At 48.1% G+C, this 27,353-nt stretch overlaps 1 protein-coding gene across 3 annotated transcripts in view; it reads left to right on the top strand.

Moving 5' to 3' along the window:
- LOC116952441 (mitogen-activated protein kinase kinase kinase kinase 4-like) overlaps positions 1-27,353 on the top strand; it is a 120,868-nt gene that overhangs the window by 52,178 nt on the left and 41,337 nt on the right. For all 3 annotated transcript variants that reach the window (XM_076074408.1, XM_032971777.2, XM_076074407.1), the window contains exons 3-9: positions 5,466-5,522; positions 16,755-16,880; positions 19,140-19,250; positions 21,537-21,627; positions 23,364-23,494; positions 24,590-24,644; positions 27,016-27,094. In XM_076074408.1, coding sequence (XP_075930523.1) covers positions 5,466-5,522; positions 16,755-16,880; positions 19,140-19,250; positions 21,537-21,627; positions 23,364-23,494; positions 24,590-24,644; positions 27,016-27,094 — 650 coding nt within the window. The remainder of the gene's footprint in view (positions 1-5,465; positions 5,523-16,754; positions 16,881-19,139; positions 19,251-21,536; positions 21,628-23,363; positions 23,495-24,589; positions 24,645-27,015; positions 27,095-27,353) is intronic.

The following is a 27,353-nucleotide window of genomic DNA, read 5'->3' as shown; positions in this document are numbered from 1 at the left end:
GAACCCACTGCAGCACCCAGAGAGAGAACTCACTGCAGCACCCAGAGAGAGAACCCACTACAGCACCCAGAGAGAGAACCCACTGCAGCACCCAGAGAGAACTCACTGCAGCACCAAGAGAGAGATCCCACTGCAGCACCCAGAGAGAGAACTCACTGCAGCACCAAGAGAGAACCCACTGCAGCACCCAGAGAGAGATCCCACTGCAGCACCCAGAGAGATAACTCACTGCAGCACCAAGAGAGAACCCACTGCAGCACCCAGAGAGAGATCCCACTGCAGCACCCAGAGAGAACCCACTGCAGCACCCAGAGAGAGAACTCACTGCAGCACCCAGAGAGAGAACCCACTACAGCACCCAGAGAGAGAACCCACTGCAGCACCCAGAGAGAACTCACTGCAGCACCAAGAGAGGGATCCCACTGCAGCACCCAGAGAGAGAACCCACTGCAGCACCCAGAGAGAGAACCCACTGCAGCACCCAGAGAGAGAACCCACTGCAGCACCCAGAGAGAACCCACTGCAGCACCCAGAGAGAGAGAACCCACTGTAGCACCCAGAGAGAGAACCCACTGCAGCACCCAGAGAGAGAACCCACTGTAGCACCCAGAGAGAGAACCCACTGCAGCACCCAGAGAGAACCCACTGCAGCACCCAGAGAGAGAACCCACTGTAGCACCCAGAGAGGAACCCACTGTAGCACCCAGAGAGAGATCCCACTGCAGCACCCAGAGAGAGAACCCACTGCAGCACCCAGAGAGAGAACCCACTGCAGCACCCAGAGAGAGATCCCACTGCAGCACCCAGAGAGAGAACCCACTGCAGCACCCAGAGAGAACTCACTGCAGCACCCAGAGAGAACCCACTGTAGCACCCAGAGAGGAACCCACTGTAGCACCCAGAGAGGAACCCACTGCAGCACCCAGAGAGAGAACCCACTGCAGCACCCAGAGAGAGAACCCACTGCAGCACCCAGAGAGAGAACCCACTGCAGCACCCAGAGAGAGATCCCACTGCAGCACCCAGAGAGAGAACCACTGCAGCACCCAGAGAGAGAACTCACTGCAGCACCCAGAGAGAGAACCACTGCAGCACCCAGAGAGGAACCCACTGCAGCACCCAGAGAGTACCCACTGCAGCACCAAGAGAGGAACCCACTGCAGCACCCAGAGAGTACCCACTGCAGCACCCAGAGAGAACCCACTGCAGCACCCAGAGAGGAACCACTGCAGCACCCAGAGAGAGTACCCACTGCAGCACCCAGAGAGAGATCCCACTGCAGCACCCAGAGAGGAACCCACTGCAGCACCCAGAGAGAGAACCCACTGCAGCACCCAGAGAGAGAACCACTGCAGCACCCAGAGAGAGAACCCACTGCAGCACCCAGAGAGAGAACCACTGCAGCACCCAGAGAGAACCCACTGTAGCACCCAGAGAGAACCCACTGCAGCACCCAGAGAGAGAACTCACTGCAGCACCCAGAGAGAGATCCCACTGCAGCACCCAGAGAGAGAACCCACTGTAGCACCCAGAGAGAGAACCCACTGTAGCACCCAGAGAGAGATCCCACTGCAGCACCCAGAGAGATAACTCACTGCAGCACCAAGAGAGAACCCACTGCAGCACCCAGAGAGAGATCCCACTGCAGCACCCAGAGAGAACCCACTGCAGCACCCAGAGAGAGAACTCACTGCAGCACCCAGAGAGAGAACTCACTGCAGCACCCAGAGAGAGAACTCACTGCAGCACCCAGAGAGAGAACCCACTACAGCACCCAGAGAGAGATCCCACTGCAGCACCCAGAGAGAGAACCCACTGCAGCACCCAGAGAGAGAACCCACTGCAGCACCCAGAGAGAGATCCCACTGCAGCACCCAGAGAGAGATCCCACTGCAGCACCCAGAGAGAGAACCCACTGCAGCACCCAGAGAGAACTCACTGCAGCACCCAGAGAGAACCCACTGCAGCACCCAGAGAGAGAACCCACTGCAGCACCCAGAGAGAACCCACTGTAGCACCCAGAGAGAGAACCCACTGCAGCACCCAGAGAGAGATCCCACTGCAGCACCCAGAGAGAGAACCCACTGCAGCACCCAGAGAGGAACCCACTGCAGCACCCAGAGAGGAACCCACTGCAGCACCCAGAGAGGAACCCACTGCAGCACCCAGAGAGGAACCCACTGCAGCACCCAGAGAGGAACCCACTGCAGCGCTAAGGAGGCGACGCCCAATTGCTGTGCCGCCTTCTGGCCAACTCGCAGCCCAGTTATACAATGTCCAAGCACTATCCAGGCCCACACCCTGCGTAGCTTCTGAAATGTGACAATCGTGCATGTGAAGGAAAATTGGGTCATAGACACGTGCGTATGGATGGAGTGGTGGCACAGTGGTTGGCGCACTGCTCTTCGAACACGGCGGCCCGACTTTCGCTTGTAGGCCAAGGCTAAGCGTATCAGTGGTGGTTATTAAAACCGGTCGTGGGTCTGCCTTTAAACTATTACCTGTGTGTGGAATGTAAACGCACACACTGGGGGGGATGAACGCAGTAGAATGTGGTGGTGCACCCCCCTCGTCATGCATTGTGCCGAACTTCATAGGTGCTCGCTAACAGCACTTTTGCCCCAAACAGCCTGTCAAGGCTACAGGAGGGGTGGATCTTTGTTTATGTTTTGTCGGGTCTGAGTGCCCGGAAGATGCAGAATCGTGGTGGCTGTGACCCCACATCGACCTCTCCGTAGCAGGGAATGCTGGGTAAAATGAACTGCGGGTGGCAGTGGTGGGGGTGGTAAAGAAGTAGCTTAATGGCTCTGCACTCACTTTGGCAGCGTACATAAAAGATGAAGCCGCCAGAGTTAAATTTGGGCACTCGGGAGTGCGGCAGGGTTTTGAGAAGTGCGACAGATTTGGGTCTATTTTTGGATGCACACTAATATCCTCGGCAGTGTCCTTGGATGTTTGCACACATGCTTTTTAGCAATTAATAATAACATACCGACATCATGCTTGTATATCCTGTTTTATTGTGTTTTTTGTTTTGCATTTGGTATTTCGACAACTGTTTATTTTAGCAGTTGATTAATATTTGCGGCCAATTGTAAGCAGCTGAGATGTCCTTCATGGATGGAAAACTCACCTGCGAGGTCATCCACCGGGCAGGTGGAGCAGCGGAATGGGCTCGTGTATGCAGCTGCTGGGTGGGTTATTACGATCGTGAGAGATTGCGATGGCTTAGTGGGGGAGATGCCTTCGTCCAGCAGTGGATTGATCCTGACTCAATGAAATGGTCACACTCACTGCAGTACTCCGCTTTCTGATTGGTGTGTCTGGCTGAATACTTTAGCTTGTGCCCTCATTGCCCTTAAGCCACGTGGCATTTGTATACCTCGATTTCAATTGGTCGTGTACAATTTAACCGTCGCGTGGAACGCAGACGCAATTGGTTAGCTGCACCGTGCTTTGAGCATGGCGACCTGAGTTTGATTCCCAGCCATGGTGCGAACATGAGTGGCAAGTGACATCAGACTTAGCCCTGGGCATAGCACCCCCCTTCCCCCCCTTTTACCAACCTGCCCATGATGGTGAAGTATGGTCAAACAACCCCTCACGACTGACACGGCATGAGGAGGCCTTCATCCAGTGGTGGATTGGAAAAACAGGCTGTGAAATATTGTCAATCAAATATGATATATTATCAAGTATACAATTTTGTGTGGTTGTTGGTGGTGGACAATGGTTGAGGATGTTTGAAGAAAATGTCTCGTTCATTGTGACGTGTGGCAGTTTTATTTTCCGCTGGGATTTGCTGACATGCACCTTTGCTCTTCGCCTTGATCGCACGACAAATCCAAACGATGAACAGAAGAATCAAGTTGCAAAGCAGCGCTGTCACTTGATACTGGGAACTTGGGAAAGATATATTTTTTGGGGGGTTTTACGGATCACCGCCAAAATATTTCACGGGCTGGGCAGACAGCCACTTCCTACACCCCCCCCCCCGTCCCTAGGGAGCGAGACAGATCTGCGTACAAAATTGGGCCCACTAAATCAGGAGAGGATGCTGGGATAGAAGTCACTTGTTGAGTTTGCACTTGCCTAAAGAAGAGTTCTGTTCCTACCCCCCCACTCCAGCAGGGCAAATTGTTTGTTTTAACATCTTTCCAAACTTGAATGACTCATTTTGGCAACAGCACTGATTGTTAAAAAAAATTGTTTAAATTATTATCTCTTTAATCGACAAGCCATGCACAGCAGAAGTTTTAAGCACCATTACTGACCGTGCACATTCGGGTCTGTGCCCACATGGTCGTCAGTAATCTGACTAAGTTGGTATAATGGACACAAAATGAACAAATTAATCTGTTACACGAGAAACGTCTTCTGCTTAAACGAACGTGTTCTTGAACAAAAAAGGTAACGCGTAGAGCGCTATCGCACGTTGGCAAAGTGAAATTGACGTGTCTTGAATTTCGCTCTGGTTTTTTGCGTGGGGGAGGGGGGGTCATGGGGGGGCATGGGGGGGCGGAGTGGGGCACGCATTTTAAAAATGGAGTCGAGGAACAACCGCATGCGACGTTCAGCTGCAGACATTTGCACAAATGACCGAATTCAAATGTGAGGGGGGGCGGCGTTCTAGGTCGTTACGGCGATGTGCACCGGAGGCACACGACGCTTCCTCGTTATTAAAACCCTTCACGGACGACGCTGAAAGAGAGATAATCGCGTTTGTGCGACTTTGCGGCGCGCGGTGAAGACTGCCCCGGCGTGGGGGGCGGCAGCGTGGCGTCCGAACGAGCGCTTTGACACCCCCGTGCCTCTTGGCCAAGTAGTGCGGCAACATCTGATGCTGCGGGGGTCGCCTCCAGCACGTGACACCCTCGTGACTTATCCCCAGGGGTCCACGGAGGGGTCACAAAGCCAATCCATGGCTGTCCCTTGACTTTAAACAGCCATTTGCTTGAATCTTTACGGGCACACATAACATAAGCCAGGTACCACAAGAAGAGATGTATTTATTTAAGCAGTTGCTGCCCGTTTGCTTTTGGTGTCAATTCCCAACATTCCATCTGCCTTTGGGGTTGTATAAATTGTGCAAGTGCCGCTGTTTTTGTTCCGAAGCATGGGCCATCCCTCCCGAGGTAAAGCAGCGGACACCCTTTGCTCGAACGCGGTATTGTGCATCGTTAATCGAGGTGCCCAGGTGCGCAGCAAGTCAACGTGAGTTTTGCTGGTGACGTTAATGCTAAAGACGCCTCTGTCCTGCCAGTGCGTGATATCGTGCTCTCGTTAATCCTCGGCGCTTGCGGTGAGCAAAGATGTCTTGTGCCAACGATTTGACTATTGTTAAGAGTAGTACAGCAGTGTGGCAGGCCAAAATTGTAATAATGAAATGTTTTATTCAGAGGTTTCTGCTTGCATGAGATTTGAGTGATCGTCTAATCTTGTGCTCCTCCTCTGCCCGTTCCCAGGGGCGTCATGTGAAGACAGGACAGCTGGCAGCCATCAAGGTCATGGATGTCACGGAGGTGAGTCCTGTCCAGCCGTGTGTGCCCATGCTTATGACTTGGCATTGTTGTCTTTCATCTGTTTTGCCATCCGTTCATTCATTTGCCCATTAATTAAATAATGAACGTCAAAGTTTCTCCAGGAAGCGGTACTAATGTGTTTGTTAACTTTCCTTCTAGGCAGGCTCATCCTGTGGGTAAACTTTGAGTCCCTGTTCACTTAACGGGTCACTTCGCGTGGACCGATTAGGCGATGGAAGGGTTAAATTTCCAGACCGTGTTCTGTTTTTTTTCCATTCACTTTGGCTGCAGTGCCCACACTCTCTTGCGCTCTGAATTTTGCCCAACCTATTTTGTGCTTCTCGCAGAGTGGCTTCCTGTCCAAGTAATGGGCTCCTTCCGATCGCGCATTCTCCCTCGAGAGTAGGTTCGCGATTAAGAGGGGTTAGAAATCTGCGGCGGTGCACATAGCCCTTTTTTAAACTTCATTTGAACTTCTTATCTTTTGGAGCTTCTGCATTGCTCTGAAGGTGGGAAGTCTGGCCCTCATGAGGCTCTGCACACATACCCAAGGTGTCAATTTCTCACGAAACTTTCTTGGATTTCGTCGACCGCTTTGCCGAGTGCTGCAACCCTTCTTCGGCTTCCAACGGTGGCGCCGAAGCCGCGTGTTTTATCGCTGCTCGCCGTACCGCGTCGACAATCCATTTTCTTCCATCGCTCGTGACGTCGTCTCAAATCCCGCATATCGTTTCGCTAAAAAAGGGGAAACAGGAGGACAAGTCGATGTGTGGGGGCAGAGGGAGTCGTAGAGAAGGAGAGGATTGGAACAGGTGCCCTTGTCTCCCTCTTTCCATTTCCCTTCGGCTCACAGATGCTTCTCATGAGCCCTGCCAAGGCGAATTCTGCAGCGAAATTTTTTAGTTAAATAAATAGGACTGGTGACCTTCCTCCATAGCGAGTGTTGTTCAGTGTCGTGCGTTTCCTTCATTCTGACTCTCGGACTCACATGACCATCTCGTACGAGTAACCATAACGCAATGCGAATTCTACTGTTACGTGGGTCATCACCGTCATCATCATCGTCATCCATGATCGATCCACTGTTGGATGAAGAAGGCCCGTCCAAGTCATGGGTCATGCAATCTAGCAGAGACAAAGATCCCCCTTATAGCCTTGATAGACTCCTTAACAGACTGTTGGGGCAGTTGCTGTTGGCCAGCAGTGTAACAATTTTCCCCCACCTGAGCTGATTTCAAAGCTCCACCACCTCTGTCATGGATGAACTCTCGGACGCGTTCTCTCCTTTTGCTGTCACTCTGTCTTTCGTTTTGGCTAATGACCACCGTGCCTTACTTAGAGTGATGTGTCTTGCTGAAGCCTGTGGAATTTTCTTGTCGAATGTTTTTTTAACTTTGGTATGTTCCCGAATTGATGTCTTCTTATTTATGTTGCTCAGTGCAAATTCAAGTGTGCATCCTCTCCATGCTTCTGGGTACACTCATCAGCTTCTGTTCCCTATTTCTCGTCTACATCCGTGTTTCTCGTCTATTTGTCCTAGCACCCACGATGCACTTAGGTCCGCGTTAGTCGGGTCATTTTTTTTTCAACTGCAATAACACACCTCCCATTTCACGTTACAGTTTAAAAGTAAAAACATTCAACGCTACAACAAGATCGATGTTGCGCGAATTTTCTTTACCTCGCCGTGTTGCACTTGGGTGGATTGATCGCTTCGAGTAGTAAATGCTTTGTTTAACTTTTCGCGTAAATTATTTTTGTCCATCCACGTTGCGCCCGCCCCCGCGCGTGCCTTTTTTCCTGCCCTAGTGTTCTTCGCAGCCGTCTCTCGTCCCCTCCTACAGACAGCGCGGGGCAACGCTGCTCTTAGAATAGGCGCAAAGTATCGCGTTTCCTTGTGGCCAAACCCCCACCCCCCTCCGCAGCAGTAGCCAGCTCACGCCTTGCAGAATGGTTTGACCGCACGCGGTGGGGGGGGGGGGGCATTTGGTAGCTTTTGATAAAGCCCTTTGCCATGTCCATACCTATTGTGCAGCAGGGAAATTGGATGTCTTAGCGCACCCTATGTGGGAGATTCAATTTGAAAAAGAATTGTGCAACTTCAGTCCCACTTTTGTCTAGTTGGTGCGTGCATTTTTTTCTCTTTCCCCTCTTGTGTGTGTCAGGCTCTGATTTAATCCTCAGCTCCTTTAACTCTGTCAGCTCTAAATCACGCTGGCCATTTGGAACGCGCTGGCATTGTGAAATGAAGGTGGAAAGTAGCTTCTGAACCTGACTGTACACCACTGTCCCTGTGGCCGCTTGTGAATTATTCACATTTACGAGGTGGTGTGCGTGAATGGCCTGCAGCTTGTGAAGTAACCACGTGTTGGTTTATAAATTTGTCATGTGATTCCTAACAGTTTACTAAACAAATAATTTGAGTTGTGTAAACTCAATTTGTCTCGAGTAAAAATACAACCCAAATGGGAACTTCCTGGACATACCAGAATGTTGGTGTAATGTATGTATATATACTCTTATGTACACACTGCCATCTTTATGTTTTTTATTTCAATATAAACAAGACGTGTGAACATATGAGGAATGTGCAGATGTTTGCAAGCTGCTATAGCAGCTTTTATAGAACACTTTCTCAGTTGCTGATTTATACTGATTTCCAACTTCTCTCCACTTGAGGGACAAGGTAGGACTTGCCAGAGGCATTTCTTTGCTGCTATAAATTTCCCAAGTGGTGATAAGCCACTTCGTTGAGCTACCATATGTGGCCAGGCTGCTTCTGAAAAAGAGCTATATAGGTCGGTAGGGCTTACCTGGTAAAAAAAAAGCAGCTTTAGTTTGTTTTAATATATAATGATATTGTAAAGCTCTTTCTCAGTCAACTGCTTGATGAAGTCCTAATGCTTTGTCACATGGGCGTAGTTTGCCATACTTCACCGTGCCGGTGTTCATGCAGGTTTGTGAAGGAGAGCTTTGGCTGAGACATCACTCACTGCTGATGTGAGCCGTGATCAAACCCGGGCCTGCAGCTACAAAGTGCAGTGCGCTAACCGCTGCACGCCATCTATCTCTAGACACAGCAGCGAATTTTTGGAACGCGCTTTCCGCTGCCGAATCAAGTGCACGTTCAGCAGGGATAGTGGGTGGGGAGGGTTTTTTAGAAATCTGCAGAAGCTCGCAGCTGGCTTTGATTTCTAATCACCACGCCAGGCTGCTGAGCCAGCGCCCCTGGAGGTTCTCCACCGAAAATCGAATGTCGTCGTCCGCCGCGTCCCAAAGAGGAATCTCGTGAGAAGTTCTTGCTTTGTTTGGTGGCCAACACCCCCCCCCCCTCCTAGTAGTTGTGCAAAACACGATCTGTTTAAGAATCGTTTCCAGTCTTGGGGAAGGAATGCCACAGTAGTTGGCGTCACTTCTGATGCATGCGAACAAATTGGAATTGCGAGGTCCTTGTGTATATCGAGTGCTTATCTGTGTTGTGGTGAGGATTGAGAAAAGACTCCTCTTCATCAATTGAACCTCAAACCATACGGGACGGCATTATATTAACAATTATATAATTAATGACATGTAGCCCACTGTTGTTTTATATGTGTAATGAGCGACTTCCGCGACACGTTGTGTAGAGGGTACTTCTTTATAACTCACACTGGGCACAACACAAGCCAACACTGGTTCTTCCTCACATTGAGTACAACACGAGTTATTAACCCCCCGACTGGCTACACACGCTCTCTCGTGGAACCTTTACCCCAGGTACACCTCCCTCTCTGATTAGTTGTTACTTCACCGTGCCTGTACCCGTGATTCCCCTTCCAGGCCAGCAGGTGCCACTCTGTCATTACACATGTATGTGTATTTTTTCCTTTCTTAAGTTTTTGAGCCAGCTGGCCAGGATTGGGCAAAACTTAGCCCCACTTTCCACCCAGATAACTGGAGAGCACAGGCTAAGTGTTTCTAACCTAACGTTACAACTAACAACGTATTTAAGAATCACAGTTAAGAGACAAACAACATATATACTCTGTCAAAGAGTAATTAAAATAATGTTATGATATTATTAGTGTCATATTCACAGGAAAAATTATCCATTTGGAATTTCATGCTACCAATAATTTTGTCACATGGCAGTTAGGAATTTAGCCATATTACGGTGAAACCAAATTTCATATGAGAAATGTGTTTTGTGACCGGAATGAGACCATCAACTTACTACACTTGAGAACCTGGTTTATTGATGGGTGGCTAAAACCCACATTCGAATACAGGACCTTGGTGGTGATGGCTTGATGCTCTGTTCACAGAGCCATCCGGCTACCTGCTCTGTATGCATATCCCTGTCCGAGTGTTATCCTATCCATAATAGAGGTTTTTTTAGTTTGATCGCGTAAATATAAATACGTCGTTAAACCCGCCACCACCACCCGACACAGCCGATTAAGGTTTCAGGTAACCAAAACGTGCCAATTAGTTACTATTATTTGGGTCTTTCGGTAAAGTCACATAGATGGGTTCAAAGAAAATAAGAAAAAACTACAACGTTTCGATCGCAACACAAGCTAGCCGAGATACTGCTGGAAACTGCTCGACGTTTCGATCGCAACACAAGCGTTCGTCGCTTGTGTTGCGATATAAACGTCGTAGTTTTTTGTTATTTTCTTTGAACCTATCGACTTTACTTTACCGAAAGACCCAAAGAATATGAATTCCTGCAGTCACGAAAGCTTTAAGTCAAAATTAGTTACTAGTTCAGCATAACCGGTTGGGCTGGAGAGTAAGCCCACAACATTTACAATTCGAATACCGTCACATTTCTCTGGTAATTACAACCAGCCTCTCATCCGCGAGCATTCTTCTGGGTACTCAAGTGTCCTCCCAAGGTACCTGGTTGCTGAACGTGCTTGTTGGTTACAGCCTATTTGTGTGCATCCCCCGCTTGGCTGCCCTGCACACCCCCCCCCCCTTCGCTCGTGCGAAAAATGCGGACTTTGGCCCACTGCGAAAGATCGCTCTCGGTGTTTCTGGGTAGTTTCTTGGAAATATACAAAAAAAATACAGAACTCTTTCAAGGTGGCTTAAATTGCATAAATGTCGCAGGCGATGAATCTTCGTTGCAAAATTCTTCGAAAGCCAAATGCGTCTGCGTGGAAAGTTATTATTTTGACACGCAAAAGTCGTTTATATAAAGATAGATTTTATTTTTATGATGAAAAATATATTTTAATATTCGATGTGAAAGTTAAAACGTTGCTATTTCATAGATTGCAATGAAGCAAGTATAAATATGCGGGAATGTGAGCAGGGGGGTGCTGTGCCTTCCTTAGCACCATGCCCATCCAGTTTTCATGCCGTGTCGTCGACACAAACGGGAGCGAGCGCTGCTTCCGTCGTCGTCGACGCGGATAGGAGCGAGCGTTGCTCGTTATCCGCGAGAGACGATGTGAATGAACACGGACCTTTTCATCCGAGCAGTGCACTCTCCGAGGCCTTTGTGTGCATACTGTATATTGAACTTCTTTCGCACCGTACGGAGCCATCTGCCAATCGGACGGTGCGGCGGAGGCTTAAGGGTTGTGAAATACGCTGGACGGTTTTTTGCCAATTTACCCTGAATTGGACCCCCACCAAGGATCATCTGTTGTACGACGACATAATTCACTGTCAAGACATGTTTAGGAAGGAGGTAAAAAAACTTGTTCAGGCTGGCCGTAAACTTTTACGAACCTTGTTAGTCGCGCAGTCTGTTAACGCCACCGCTACAATTGTTTAATATCTCGTCATATATTTATATACAAATGTGGGGTTGAACAGTAGCAGAGTGGTTAACACGTGCTCTGAACTCGGTGACCAGGGTTATATTCCTGGCTTTAGCTAACATCGGTGATTAAGTGATTTTGGAACCAGTCCTGGACTTCCCCTCTGTTCCCCAACCCGCATTGACCGGCGTGGTGGAGTATGCCCAAACAACCATCAAGACCAAAACGGATTGAGGCCGTCCATCCAGCAGTCGATTGACAAAGGACAGTCAGTTTCACGTTATTATATCTCGCTATTATTAACGACATTTTGAACGTAGATTTGTTCGGTTGATGTCTGACCGTTGGAAAATATAAAAGCCGAGGTGTTTACCCTTGCCGTTTGTCGCTCGCTCATAGCCTCGGTATGTAGCACACGTGGGCACGCACAGGTTTTCGCGCCTCTGATGAGGAACAGATTTATTTCTCCGAGGCAGATGTGCGTCGTTTCTGACCGCTCCCCCGCGGCTACTAAAGCAATAGATTTGTGGCTCTGTGGTGGGCAGCTGTTGTGGTGGGGGGGGGAGGGGGAACAACCGGCTGGTTGCTTGCGCTGTCGCACTGCAGCAGCAGCAGCGGTGCCTTCGTGTAAACCACAAGCCCCATGGTGGTGTGAAGGCCCTCAGGGTCCGGAGTGTGGAGGCAACGGCTGGCGGATTGCGTGGATTTGTGAGACTCCAAAAAGCCGCTGGGCTGCGAGGGAGGGGGAGTGTGGGGGTGGACGTTGTCATCATTAAGGGTGTAACGACTTGTCGCTTTTCTTTGTTTTTGAAGTTGATTTCACTGCAATAATGTTAGACACGCACGGAATCGAAGCCTTCTTTCCTGTGCCTTGCAACACATGCATCGTATCGTGCGTGTGAAAAATCAACGATTAAATTTGTATGTTCGGTGCATTTGCATGACCCATGCAGCCGCCTGGAGTGCTGCAGTGCACTGATATGTGGTGAAAAACAAAAAAAGACCGCGTGACTTGAACCGTGACCCTGAAATGTGGAAAGTTATTGAATCGCAAGGGGGGGGGGGGGACATTGTTACAGGGTTAATGCCTCGATACTGGGGGGCATGAACCCATCTGTGCAGACTATTGAGTGTTGTCTCCTACTTGGCACGTGGTTTCTCCTGCCTATTTGTTTTCCACAGCAAGCAAAACGCTCCTTAATTTGGAACTGGCCAAATATTCTGATGAGGACAATCCTGGAAAAGACTCGGGTGTGACTTTCTTTGGGGAAAAATGAATTGGATCGAGTAATACGATGGGTGTTTTTGTGCAGTCATTGTTGGCTGGGCTGAAACCATCAACTCGATCAATTCGAGAATCCTGTTTTAATCTCGGGTGACCAACGCTCTCATTCGAATCCAGGAGTTCAGCGGTGTGCTCACAATCTCCACATCGTTGTTCGTTGATGTTGGGATGCCACGGTGTTGGTGGCTTTGGCGGGGTTTGACGAGGAGTGGACTGCAAGGCAGCATTTTGCACGAGCAGCAGCCAAGCAGTCTACTTGACCCCAGGGCATTGACGCCTTGCGGCGTTGCCGCGTGCAAACTGCCACCTCCTGGAGACACGTGGGATGAATTCGTGAGCTCCCGGCGACACGACGGAAATCCTCGCGGTTTCCTTCACCGGTCTGTCTCGGGCGTGCGCCGACCCCGAGGGTCGATTTTGCCAGAGAAACTTTGACAATTGCCGAGTTGGGCAAGGCAACCGTGTCGCACTTGGTCAGTGTACCCAAAGTGACCGCATTCAAATAATGAAAGAAAATCGGAACAAAAACATGATTTGGGCAGATTGAGTAGCAGAGCAGCAGACCATCCACAAGCCACCTCAAGCATGGCGACCCTTTCCCTGAAGAGGAATGTACCGTAATGATTGTTTACCCTTTCCCATTCTGATAACGCACCACTGTGAAACTAAAATAAAGTAACTTTATCGGTGCGTCTTCAGGTCAGAAGACGTACCGAGGCTCCCACAAGGCCATGCGAGAGGGCGTGTGGCACAGTTTGGCGCCAACTATCATAATGCGGTCGTGTCGCTACGGTTTTCTGCAGTGAGTACAGTACAATGTGTGTTTTGAAAACAATGGCGCTATGCCTTTGAATAAAATTAAACGTTAACCGCTTGCGCGTTCCGTGTTTCAGCGGTGGACAGGACACGCACCCTACAACTTGCAGACGTCTCGGAATAAGGAAAGGGTTAAGTGGTTGGGGCGTGGGGCTGACTGGAATGTAGATGAAGTGGGAAGTGGTATGAAAATTTGGGAACGCTACCCAATTTTCCAACGACAAAGCACACAGGGCCTTGAATGAGTCCTGCTCTGATATGGCACGAGGGAGGGCTGTCTGGCTTGTCTCTTCATCACCTCCTCTGCGGATCTGCTTTTGATCAAGTCCAGGTTTGACCCCCATATGTCAAAAACAAGTTGCCTGCGTTGAGCGAGTTCCATTGTGTCGGAGACAAAGCCACCACACAAAACGATTGCCTAAAAGGGCAAAACTGAAATTGCTACAGCATGTGCGTTTGATTTTGGCAAACGCCGACAAGCAGAAATGCGTGTAAAAAAAAGGATGAAAATAAATGCTTGCCTCAGCAGCTGAATAGTGCCTTGAACAGGCAAGAGGGATTTGTTCACATACGGCAAGATTATTTCTGCGTTGTCTCTCCTCGTGGCTGTGCTTCCAGGAAGCACAGGAGTGCTACCTGGAATGGAATAGAGCAGTGCCTTGCTGCTGACGCGATGCAGGTCGTGAAGGTCGGGCTGGATACACGATTAAAATCCTATCGCGTGAACGAGTACGACGCTCTTCGGCAGCAAGAGGTCACAAGACTCAGCCCGGTGGAGGAATCTACCGCCTTGCACTCGGTGCAATCGTTCCGGATATTTAAATATTTATTGAATTCTCACCCCTGGTTTTGTGTGATCCTGCTATGCAGCATTTTAGAGCCTCGGGACAAAAGAAAATGTAAACCGAGGTGATTGGTAGCGATGACACAAGCGGTTCAGAATGGGAGTTGGGTGATGCATGTTCGTGTTTCTCTGAAAACATCTCACTAGTCCGTCAAGTGGTAATGTAGTACAGATGTGCAGGCTCTGGATTCTCACTGTTAACGGTTTATGTTTTGTTGTGCCATTAACAACATTGTAAAAACACACGGATAATAAAATAATAATAATTTCCAGCCCTTTGTCAATACACTGCTGGGTGAAGGCCTCCCGATTCTAGGTCTGTCATGGGTTTTTTTTATCATTCACCATGCTTGTCAGTGCACGTTGCTGAAGGGCATAGTGCCAGACTGGATCAGATATCACTCGCAACCACGATGTATTATGTATGCTAAATTTCTTTCGCACCATACATAGGCATACGGCGCTAATCGGAGATGCGGAGGAAGGGCAACAAACTAAACATAAAAAACAGTACCAAAGAAATGAGTTTTCAATCGAGATTTAAAAAAACAGCTCCAGTGGCTTCTTCATATCAAGCGGAAGAGCGTTCCAGACGGCCGAAGAAGCGCATCTGAAAGCGCACAATGCGGTGATCCTCTTTGCTCGATGGTCAGCCAAAAGCTCCTGCTGTTAGGATGACCGGAGTTCGCGTGATGATGGTTTATGCTTCTTGACGAGATCAGCAAGGTATTGTTGTTCATTTGTGGCAAGCATTTTGTGTGTAATGAGTGCGACCTTATAACGCATTCGTTCGGCATCCGGAATCATTGGTACGTCCCTCTTCACTGACTGACGTTGGCCATGGCTGACAATCGAAAAGCGCAGCGGGCAAAAAACGACTGCAACACTGGCGAAATGTGTGCGTTTTAGAACGGCATCTTTAGGAAAAAAGTCGGCAGGCCGAGAGCGGGCATCATGTGCTCGCATTCCTGCCTCTGGAGGACACGATTATTTCAATCCCGACGACCCAGACGGTGATTTGAGTTGAGGTTCAAGAGAGAGATGACCGGTCTCTGTGTGGCAGGGCTGCCAATGCAGCAGACACACAAGTGAATAAGTAACATCAACTTGATTATCTTTGATGGCTGTCTGTCGTTGCTGCATGATTAGGGCTTCTATCTTCAGCTGCATCTGAAATCTTGGTGTTTTGTAAGTCATTTGTAGGAGATGTATTTCTTGTTTTATATTTGTTTATGTGACAGGCTTCCTGCACGTGGCTTGGTATGGTCATTTGGCCAATAAATGTGCTGTGGGTTTTTTCCTGATTGTTGCATTTGCAAAAAATGTCAAATTAGTATTTTTAAACCACCTCACGAAAGCTCTCTTTAATTAGTGAACCCTCCCCAGCACCACCACACCAAAAGCAAAATCCGCCGGTGATAAGCACAGCACACGAGCGAGATTTCTTTCCCCCTGAGTGTTTGTACTGACGCGATGAAATCTGTTGGCATTAAAAAAATCCAAATGGAAACCACCGAAAGACCGCTTCCAGTGTTTGCACGATTATTGTCCCCCCTAAACAGGAAAGGCCCAGCCTGTCGGGCCGTGGTGGCGTGTTTGGTAAAAAAAAATTATCTGACGAGTGACCTACACGATCTGTAAAATTGGGTTTATGAAATACACGTTGCGGTGGGTCCTCGCTTCTTAACTCGTGTTCAGACACCTCTGCTTAGCGTGGTTGTCTATGTACAGTGCGAAAGAAGTTCTACATACACAACACTTTCACGATAACGTTCTTCCATTTGCGAACACTTGTCGTAACGCGGAACATGCACCGTTATTACACGTGACGCAACCAACACTGTTTCTGAGCGGTCGGCGACGGGCTACTTTCTTGAGCTGTGCGGCTGAGCGGCACAGTGATAAGAGTGCACGCAATGAAGCAGGAACGTGGCGGCGTAACCTCCGTCGTTTGTCCCGCCATCTTGCTTGCGTGTGTGTGCGCATCATATCGCGCCAAATTTTATCGTTAGATTTTTATGGGGAAATCGTTTTTGCATTCCACGACACTTTTGAGGAATGCATCTACCGTGTTAGAAGAGGACGTGCGGGATTCAATTGGGATTTTAAATTAATTCCGCAAAAGTCTTAGCACTGAGCATTACAAAATAAAGAAATAGGTTTTGACTGCCATGCGATGAACATCTCTGTATTTGTGCCTATGGGGAAAGTGCAACACCTCCAGTGTGGATAAGCGGTCACTTGCAGGGGATGTCAGAAGTAGTTCTGCTATATCACTTTCCACGGGCCATTTTCTTACCCGACGGGTTATGCAGTGCTCTCGGAGAGTTTTGAATGTACACGTCTTCTCACGTTGCGATGCTGATAGCATCATTGCATAATAAATTGGGAATAAGATGATGAGACCTGCGTTTTTTTTATATATATAACAAGCAGAGTAACTGCAAACCGGGCCGTCGGTTGTCGCGACGCCGTGCTGTGACACGCGCCTCTCACCTCGTCTTGTTATTTGTGTTGCTGCTCGGCGGCAGGACGAGGAGGAGGAGATAAAGCTGGAGATCAACATGCTAAAGAAGTACTCGCACCACCGCAACATCGCCACCTACTATGGGGCCTTCATCAAGAAGAGCCCTCCGGGACACGATGACCAGCTCTGGGTGAGGTGTGCAGCCTGGCGCCTGTTTAGCGCTGGCGGGGAACGCTGAGGTCCAAAGCATTGAGGGGGTGGGGAGGTGGAGTTTTCATCTTGTAGACGCACACTTTGCCTGTGTCTCAAGCTGTCGTTCTACACCAATTTGAAGCTTTGTTTATGCGTCAACAGCTCTCACGGTCAAGACTGCCATCACTAGCTTGATGCTATGATCTAGTAGATGTTGCCTGGTCACTCCACTATGGGTGGACGGGCGTCGACGAGGGGGGGGAGCTCTTTAGAACCCCTCTAGGAGGTCTGCTTGTCAAGTAGGAACACCACAGTGAGTCAGTGTGGTGGAGTAGTGTGGGTACACCCACGTCTTCCAAGATGTTTAGCCAAGGTAAAAAAAAAAACCTTATACTGCCGAGTGGACAGACAAGGGGGAGGTATCGGCTGCTTTGAGGGGATATTAAACTGGTGACTGTGGCAGGTCCAGTGTATTAACCGTGAAACCACGAAAGTATCTTTTTACTCCTTAATAAACTAAAATTAATAAAAAAACATTTTACCAGGTAAGGCCCACTGAGCTAAATAGCTCATTTTCAGAAGCGACCTGGCCACAAATCAAAGCTCAGCGAAGTGGCTTATCACGTGGAAATGTACAGCAGCCAAATACTCTAAAAGTATGTCGATTAAAAATGTGGAGGGAAAAACCAGAGGTAAAATCCACGCGACCACTGGGAGAACATGCAAATTTCAAATATACAGGCGTCTAGGGTAGGGATCAAACCTCTACTGCCTCCTGTATACCAGGCGAGATATTTAACATCTCACCACCGTGGTGCTTTGACAAAGCTTTAGGCTGGTGTCAGGTAGCCCGCAACATGCAATCGATGGTGTTGCTGCAAAAGAAGTGTTTGTTTTGGGTTGTATTTCGCTTTAAGACGTAATAATAGTGGTACACTTTGGTATACGTCGTTAATTCGTTCCAGAAGGTAGGAGGACTTATACCGAAAGCGACGTCTACCAAACAAATTTTTCCCATAAGAAATATAGGGAAAGGAAATAATCCGTTCCAGAGTATAAGAAATGATATTTTATATGGCATATTATACATTAATTGGGTTGTATAACATAATTTAGACAATACTTATTACTAAAATGATACATACATTAAAATAAATGCATAAATAAAATCAATTAAAATAAATTGAAAAATAAAATGTAACATCACTTTGGCTTCCTGGTCTTGTAGGAAACTTCCTGCCAGGCTTTGTGTATAAGAGTTATACAGTGCACAATATTAAAATGCTCTTTCTTGAACACCGAAAATTCACGGAGAGTTATAGCAAGGGTTGTGCACTGAACGAGATCTACAGGCAGACTGAGGAGCGGCGCTTTGTTTCAGTCGTGAACGGGGTATACGCGGGTACGCGGTGACTCATCCCGACCCATACAAGTTCTAGCAAACGTGTCGTATCCCAAGCAAGACGTTGTATCCCAAGACATTTTTTTCTCGTCAAAACACGACGTATACAAAATTCAACGTTTTTCAAAGCGGTCGTATACCGAGGTATGACTGTACAACCATCTACTAAATGCTCGTAGTTGAAGTATGTTGTATGCACACTGCTGGCCAAGCGAGCGGTTGTGATTGATGTTCCATAAACGTTACGTTGTCGTGCACAAATACAAAACACTCGCCATGAACACCATCTTAGCACACTGGTCTAGCTCGCTCTGTCAAGTCGTGCAATAGCCATTTGGATAGGCCCAGAAGGAAGGCCACTGCCCAAATATTAGTATGTGTGAATGTATATATTATATTTTAAAAATCAGAACCTCTATTAAATTGGAAATTTCACGAAACATCATTCCTACGATATAACCTTTTCACATAACGCAGTTTGTTTGACAAAGGGCGAAGAGCTGTTTTTTATTATGCCCGACAAGTTAATGTTCTAGGATACTGCGGGGTTTGATATTGTGATATCGCAGTCCATTCTTTTTTTGCTTTAATTCGCTCATGGTTCAGATGGGGTCGGCCCTTCGGTCACGTGGAGCCTCGGCTTTTTCCGGCCTCCAATGCCACCGATCGCCAAGTCAATCTTGACGATGAGAACTCCCGTTTGGGGAGTTGCGGAACGTGGATGTGGAGAGGGTTGTCGGGGCCAGCCGCCGCCTGCACGTAACCCGTTTCTAACCGCCCGCACGGAGCCTCTGCGTGCGTGCGTGCGTGCGTGAGGCTCACTCTTGTCTTCTGCCGATTTTCGGCGGCCCTTAGCTGGTGATGGAGTTCTGCGGCGCGGGCTCTGTGACCGACCTGGTGAAGAACACAAAGGGCAACTCTCTCAAGGAGGACTGGATCGCCTACATCTGCAGAGAGATCCTGCGGGTAACAGCACGGTGCCACCGACTGAAGTTCCCCCCCCCCCCGCCTCGAGAGACGGAACTCTTAGTGCCATATTGTTCAGAATCGGAATCGGAATATTTAATTATACTGGAGGAATCCCATGAGCTATGAAGCTCTTTTTCACAGATGTCCAGTAGGGGCGGGTCAGAACGTTACAACAACAAACACAACAGGAGTGAAAAGTATAGGAAAGGTAAACAAATAACTTTAAAAATATGCAAGTAAAACTAAATTACTCATCTTACCAGGTAAAGCCCACTGAGGCATTAACTTACATTACAGAAGCGATCTGGCCACAAATCATAGCTCAACAAAGCACCTTATCATGTGGAAATTCTAAATCTGGAGGGAAAAACCGGAGGACCCGGAGGAAAAAAAATACACGAGACCACGGGGAGAAGATGCAAATTCCATATATACAAACGTCATGTTCGTCATCGAACCCCTGACCTCCTGTATACCAGGCGATATTAGTCACGACTCTGCTACAGCTCGTCCTCTAACATGACTTGGCTTGGTCTTGAGCCGCTACAGGGCTATACCTAATAAATTAAACTGAACTGAAATGTTGGTTTCAAAGACGCACGATCAACTCGGCCATGGTGTGGCCTAGGCTCGGCTCACGGAAATCCTGAGCGTGGCTGGGGACTATGCTGAGTGTCGGCTCAAGTTAAGCACGGCTTTGAGCCGGCTCACTTCAGAATACCGAATAAGAATCTTTAATTATAATCCTGGAAGAATCCGATTTATAAAGCTCTTTTTTACAGATGTCCAGCAGGGGAGGGTCAGCAAGTTACTTTCAAGAGCCAAGCCGTGACTAAAAAATATGGGCCCTTGTGCCTATAGGTTGGGGCATCGAGCCTACCAGACCAACTTATATATGGCTATGAAACACTGATAGCCCCACCCCTTGCAGTTTTTTTCCGTTACCTTCTGCAGAAACCATCGGCGCGTTGTACCGGACTCGTGTTCTTACCACAACAATAATAATAAAATAGAATATGGGCCTCTCCGCCGGGTTTGAGACCAAGTTCTCACTGAACCTCACTTCCCTCTGTTGTCTCTCGAGAGGTCGTCACGCACCGCCAACGCTTTCTGCTAGACCGCATTAAAAACTAAACGCCCCTTGGTACAAAGTTAATGCGTCCTTCAAGGACCGCTGCTTAGTCTTGTCATCATCGGTGTTTAGTTTGTTGTCCTTCCCCCGGAACCTGATTAACACTTGGCTACGTATGGTCCGAAAGAAGTTCAGCGTACATAACTACCATCTGCTTTTAGGTTTTCTCCTTGTTATGCACTTGACATATCTTTCAAGCACCACTCTCGCAATCCCTCATGGACACCATCTGGCTTTGGGTCTTCCCTTTGGTCACAAACCTCTGGGTGCCACTCCAGTGCCTGTCTCCGTAACCTGCCCTCCTCCATCCTGCACACATGTCCTACCCATGTTAATAATAAGTTGGGTCTGTTAGCACATTGGCAATATTACACAGCCCCTTTTTGGCAATTCTCCGCACTCCCAGCAGTGCTCGAGATAATTCATCACTGCACTGTGGTGCCACGGGTTCTCAATCATCCCTCATGGCCATTATTTCGGCCTCTCTTCATCCATAGACAACAGTCGTCATGCTGAGCCGTCTCCTACCAGCAGGCCCGTTATGTTGACCATACATATTTACAAATACTTTATTTAAAGCCAGATTAAAGTCTTATTTTGTAATTAAAATACATTTTATGCTCAATGACAAATACGTTTGTCGGCAGGGTAATCCATTTACAGATACCCCACTAATATATAATGATCTTCCATCCGAACAGGTGATTGCATTATCTTTGGATTATTGTTTTAGTGGAGCATCTATAAATGGACCGTCCTGTATAAATATGTAAACCTTACAGTTAGTTATAACGCCACATTTAAAACATGCGTTTTGCAATAAATGTCCACATGATTATCCATGATTAGCCACTTCGTTGAGCTGTCATTTATGCCCAGGTCACTTCTAAAAAAGAGCTTTACAGCTCGGTGGACCTTACCTGGTAAAATGAAAAAATAGTTTTCATATTCACGACCTCTTGACGATCAAGACCAATTGTCAAATCACCGAAAAAATCAAAAAGCTACCGCTTTCCTTCCGCACAAATCGCAAATCCACTCGCACCGCACATGAGGAATTTTCGCAACGTTCGACCGCGCTCCCCGACCTCGCCAGTTCACCGGCGTCGTGGCGCCGTGTGTGCGTGCGTGCGTGCGTCTCGACCGCGCAGGGCCTGTCCCACCTGCACGCCCACCGGGTCATCCACCGTGACATCAAGGGACAGAACGTGCTGCTCACCGAGAATGCCGAAGTCAAACTGGGTGAGCCACCCCCCCCCCCCCACTACCCGCTCGCTCGCCACCCCTCGCCCGTAGCTGTGGCTTGCTTCTGGGGGAATTTGCTGTCGCTATTTGCCCGTCACGTTCAACGTTTGCTGCCGTTGAAGTTTGCCGTCGAGGGCGGTCGGTTTAACATTCCCATCGCTTCGAATTTTGCCAAGGCGGATTGATATCTGGAGTTTTGGTTAATTATAAAATGATGAACCATAAACCTTGGCTTGTTTGTTACATTTCCGTGCGGCGTTCTTTAAGTGCACTTTATTGAACATTGCCGCAGAGTAGGAGGTGTGTTTTTAGCAACGTATTGATTCCTGGCGAACCCATTAATTCATCCGAAGAAAATTGATGAGCAATGGGAACAAATGCAAGTGTACACGTGCATACAAACAGGATGACAGTATAACCACATGATGGGCATTCACAAATAACATTTTGCTATTGCCACACAAAGACAAACATCCCCCACATATACTTACCAAACTGTTGTGGCTGGTGCTGTTCGCAAGTACCTAATGAAGGCCAACACGGTGCACGAAGGCGGTGGGTGGCTAACACTACTCCCAGCTGCCTTTGTGTCCCTAGTGGTGATATTTACACACCACACCAGGTACTCATTTGAGGCTGAGTCGACCTGGTGGAGGGACAGGATCCATTCAGTTAATCGTAACTGGTGTTGGTCATGAGCGGGAATCTAACCCGGCGTGCTGGATTGACAGCGCAGCGTGCTAACCACTGCACGACCACTCCCCACACACACACATATCCCCATTGACATGCACATGTGAACTTGTTCCCTTACACGCACTGAGAATGAGCAGCGTCATTGAATCGGCCTTGGAAGCCTCGCGTGAGCATCACAATGCGTGAAAGTGATCACTTGCCACTGATATTTTCCATTGTTAGAAATTAAACCCATGTGACTGGTATTGTGGTGTCCGTGCGCAAACCACTGCACCACCACTTGTACAATAATGCACAACAAAGACAATTTATTCAGTCTGCATGCCGAACAAGCACTTGTAAGGGCTGGTGAGTCATAGGAGTTGGTGAACACACACGAACGCGTGCACAATTTCAGCTGCAGGTGCACCCACACGAGAACGCAAGCTCAAAAGGTCACCACCGCGTACGTTTAGGGCTGTGCGGCCTGGTTTTTTCCGTGTTGTATTTTTACACGGAGTGGCACTTAGGCCGCTCGAGGGATGTGACATCCTGCCAACCCAGCAAATAAAGTCCCGCACTTGAAAATGAATGAGTGAGTGAGCGAGCGAGCGTCTGCCAGGGGATTGCTGACACAGCCTTCTTTTAATACGTACATACCGCCTGCGCCACGCAGAAGTCGCCGAGTCCCCGAGAATGAACTCGCCCGAGAGCCTGAATGGCTGTGACCACCAATGCTGCCTGCGCTCCACCCATACTTTACCGGCGAAACGTCGCAGTACTTGAATTGTAAACGTCCTGAACTAGTAACTAATTGCCACGTTTTGTTTAGGTGGCAAACCTTACTAATTGGCTGTGTCGGGTGGTGACGAGTTTAACGACATTTATGCGATCTAACCCAATTAAAACCGCCCATGGATAATATTGGTTGCAAAAGCAGACTACTACATGTTAAACTGACTTTACCCTCGCCTTCATCTCCACCCCCTGTCTCTCTCGGCCTCTCCTCCCACGCCGCCACCTCCGCCACCCCCCTTGTATCCCTCTTCCTCGCTCAGTCGATTTTGGCGTGAGCGCTCAGCTGGACCGCACGGTCGGCCGCAGGAACACGTTCATCGGGACGCCCTACTGGATGGCGCCCGAGGTGATCGCCTGCGACGAGAACCCAGACGCCACCTACGACTACAGAGTACGTCGTGCAACAAACTGAACGATGCCCCCGTGGTGTTTTGTTTGGTGGTGGGATATTCACCTGGCTGGTGGACGCGGTGGTGGCAGGGGGGGGTAATCGATGGTCTGTGTTTACATCTATCTATCCCTTAACACATGGGACTCAATGTCCTATGCTTTAACACGTGCTGATCGGTAGTGGTCCGTGTCCTTTCCTTTAACAAATGCGTATCAGTAATGGATTCTTGATTTCTTGTTATTATTGTGTTTAGTTTGTTGTCCTTCCCCCACACCTCCGATTAGCACGGTTGGCTACGTACGCTGCAAAATAAGTTCTACATACATACCAATTATAGCTTTGTTATCTTATATCGGTGTGGGTTTTCTCCAGCTTCTCAAGTTTCTTTCCCCGTGCCAAACACTCATCGATGGAATTTGCCAAATATCCCAATGTTGGATACTTCTTTCAAAAGAATCCTAACACAGGCGGTCCTCGCTTATACGACGTGAGAACGCGTTCCTGGAAACCCCATCATAAATCCGATCATCGTAAATCGGACCACTGTTTTTCCTTTTATCGGCTGTATCTAACAGAGTTCATAAGGTAAACATCCTCAGCAACACTTGAGAATAACAAAAGCTCCACGCCAAGTCACGTCGGAAACCAGACTGACTATTCAAATGTGTTCTGAGGTGTCGGAAGACGCGTCGTAAATCAAGTTTCCGCATCGTAAATCTATCCTTGGTGACGTTAAATAAGCATCGTAAATGTGGATCGTCGTAAACTGGAGACTGCCTGTCTTCAGTGATAGTTTTATGTATACTTCACATCTAATATTATGAATTGCCTATCGATTACATTGGCGACCGGTGGTTGTCAGTGCCCTGTTCTTTGACGTGATCCTCATTGGAAGTCCGTTCCGCATCTTTAATATACTGTTCGCTACAGCACACTAGGCTTTTGGCGCATGTGAACTGGAGCACTCTGATATGTTCTTTCACGAGATTGCCGAGTTTGCATTGCGCATAATTAACGAGCGTGCGGTGGTGTCGGTGCACACGTCTCGGTTTCGCATCTCCGATTAATCTCCTCGTGCCGATGTCTCTGCCACAGAGCGATTTGTGGTCCCTCGGAGTCACCGCGATAGAGATGGCAGAAGGCGCCCCACGTGAGTAAATCGCCAATATCTGAACAATTCCTATAAAAAAAAAGTTGTTATTTTATAACCAATTTTATCCCTAATGTTCAATCAGTGTCATGCCAAGAGAGTGTCCATTGGATCTCTGTTAGAGCAGTGCAACGCTTTGTTTTTGGGGAACGGGCCACAGAAGTGTGTTTAACAGAGCTACCTCTGAATTCCCATCAAGTGACCTCTGCTGCAGACAATGAGGGGGGCAGCGTTTTTCTGTCTGCTCTACCAAAGAGCAGTTTTTATCAGATGACTGGCAAACTGAACAGTTGGACTTAATTTTTTATTTAAAGTTTTGTGACTGCAGGGATTTATATTCTTGGTTCTTTTGGTAAAGTCACGTAGAAGGGAAACAATAAAATAATAAAAATATAAAACAATAAAATTCTCACGACGTTTCGACTGCAACACAAGCAATCATCATCAGGTGTGAAAACCACAGCAAATGTTCTTGCTGTGGCACGTTTATCGTTTCACTCAAGCCCTGGCCTAGCCACACTTCTCGCAAAGAACGCAACTGGTGTTCCAGCCTTGTGTTTTTGTCGCTGGTATTTCCCACGCGGTTCGACACGGCGTCGGTCCTACTGTGTGCGTGTCAGTGCTGCGATGTGAAGGCTCTTTATTCCCACGTGTCCAGTGATTTTCTTTTCATGTGGCCGTGTCCGTGCACATGTCTGTAATTTAGATGTCACTCAACCAGACACAGCTGGCGCTCACATGTTTAAGCTTTAGTCATTGCTCGTACAAATGTAACCAAGCTAAAGTGCAAAATAGACTTATTAACAGACCAACCAACAACTAAACGGTAATAGTTGTTTTTTGTTACATGGCATTGTTTTGCAAGAAGCTAGTGATGATTTAGGACTTATTCTGCAGCTTTCAATGGCAGTCGATTGTGCATTGTTCTCGTGGACTGCCTCGTGACATGGTCAGCAGCGAGACGCAAGGGCACAGAGAGCGACGCTAAATGATGAAAACTCGGCCAGAAGCACCAATAATATAATTGCCCCCTTTGTGTCGGCGTTTTGTTTGGTGGGGGGGGGGGAACCGCCGACCCTCTGAGATTGCTTTTCGAGTAGAGTTGCGCATTGGGTTTTGTTAGAAAACAGTCATTCGAGAAGAAAAAAACCTCCACGTGGCTGGAATGAATTTGAGCCACCTGGCTACGTGTGATGTTGTCTAACGGACTTTAAGTTACCGACCGACCTGGGTTGACGGTTGACGTCGTGGGCCCTGTGTCCAGGGCCAACTGCAGGAAGGGCCCAGCTGTTTGACTGACGACGTATTTTTTCGGCCTTGTTACAATGACGTCTCTAATTCGATAATATCAGCCATGTGTGTCGTGTCATTGTTTCCAGCGCCAGGCGAGCTGTTAAATACACCACACACCACTTATGCGTGCGTGTTTTATAGACTGGAGTAATGCACAGCAGAAGTCTTTGAGCGTTCTGGAAGGCACATCCTTATTGACCGTGAATAAATCTCTACACAGGGCCAGAATAGGCACAGTGTGGTCTGCTCTTGAAATAAGAGTATATGATATGGCTTGCACAACGCACAAAGATTCCCACGTTTATCCTTCTGGACCGTGGGGCAAGCGAGCAATTACTAAAACTGACACTGCACCCACAGACACACCCAGACAACCATTAAAAAGACCCACACACGTCCAACAATAACGGCCACCATTCACCACTAATTGGCGGTAACGTCACCATGGCGGTTGTGCCAGGCTAGGTGCACTTTGAGGATACATGAAGTGTTTAAGACTTGCTGGCAGGAGGTGACAGGACAGAACCAGGTGCCGTGGGTTTCATGACTGAGATGACTGGCAGATGCACCACCTGTGCCTCCTACTGTGCCAACTTGGTCTATTTTAGCTGAGTGGCCCTCCGCTCGTTGTTGTGAGCGTCGCTCCTCTGGAGGGCGACTGCCTCAAACTGCCCAGTAGCGTCCTTCACAAGCCTCCTCCTCCACAGAGGCAGATCTTGACGCACATCATAATGAGAATTTGTATTTGTCCTGGAGGAATCCGATGAGCTGTGAGGCTCTTTTTCACAGATGTCCACAATACAAAGCATGATAGGAGTGCAAAATAGAGAAAAGGTAAGTCGTAAAAATTATCTAGGTACAAAATTACACAAGTACATTCATTACTGCCGATTTTTCAGTACTAACTGCAAGCTTGAGCAAGGCAGCAAAACAACAACAACCCCAGACCACACCAAGGCAACGCACAGTCTCTCAATAAAATTGCACATACACACCCTGACACTCCCACACAGCACTGGTGCGAGGTGAGCACGCCTCATGGTTCATCGGTGTGCGCGCCGTGCGTTGTGTGCTGCAGCCTTGTGCGACATGCACCCAATGAGGGCTCTCTTCCTGATCCCACGGAACCCGCCGCCCAGGCTCAAATCCAAGAAGTGGTGAGTGCTGCCGATGCTGCCACTGATGGAGAAAAGATTGACGATTACAAAGTGGCCGAATGCTTCCTTAATGTGCGGAATGTCTCGTCAGCCAGGAATCGATTGTTCTCCCTTTAAAATTCTAAGGACATTTTATGGGGGGTGGTTTCATTTTGTCTATAAAAGTAGAAAAAAATGTTATTACTATAAACTATTAAATCTATTTTTTTTTTATTTTACCAGGTAAGGCCCACTGGGCTGCGTTGTTTGTGCCGGCATG

Source organism: Petromyzon marinus, chromosome 47 (assembly GCF_048934315.1).
Source record: "Petromyzon marinus isolate PM22_M1 ecotype Great Lakes invasive population chromosome 47, UKy_Petmar_22M1.pri1.0, whole genome shotgun sequence".
Taxonomy (NCBI): Eukaryota; Metazoa; Chordata; class Hyperoartia; order Petromyzontiformes; family Petromyzontidae; genus Petromyzon; species Petromyzon marinus.
This window is presented reverse-complemented; position numbering and strand designations above follow the sequence as displayed.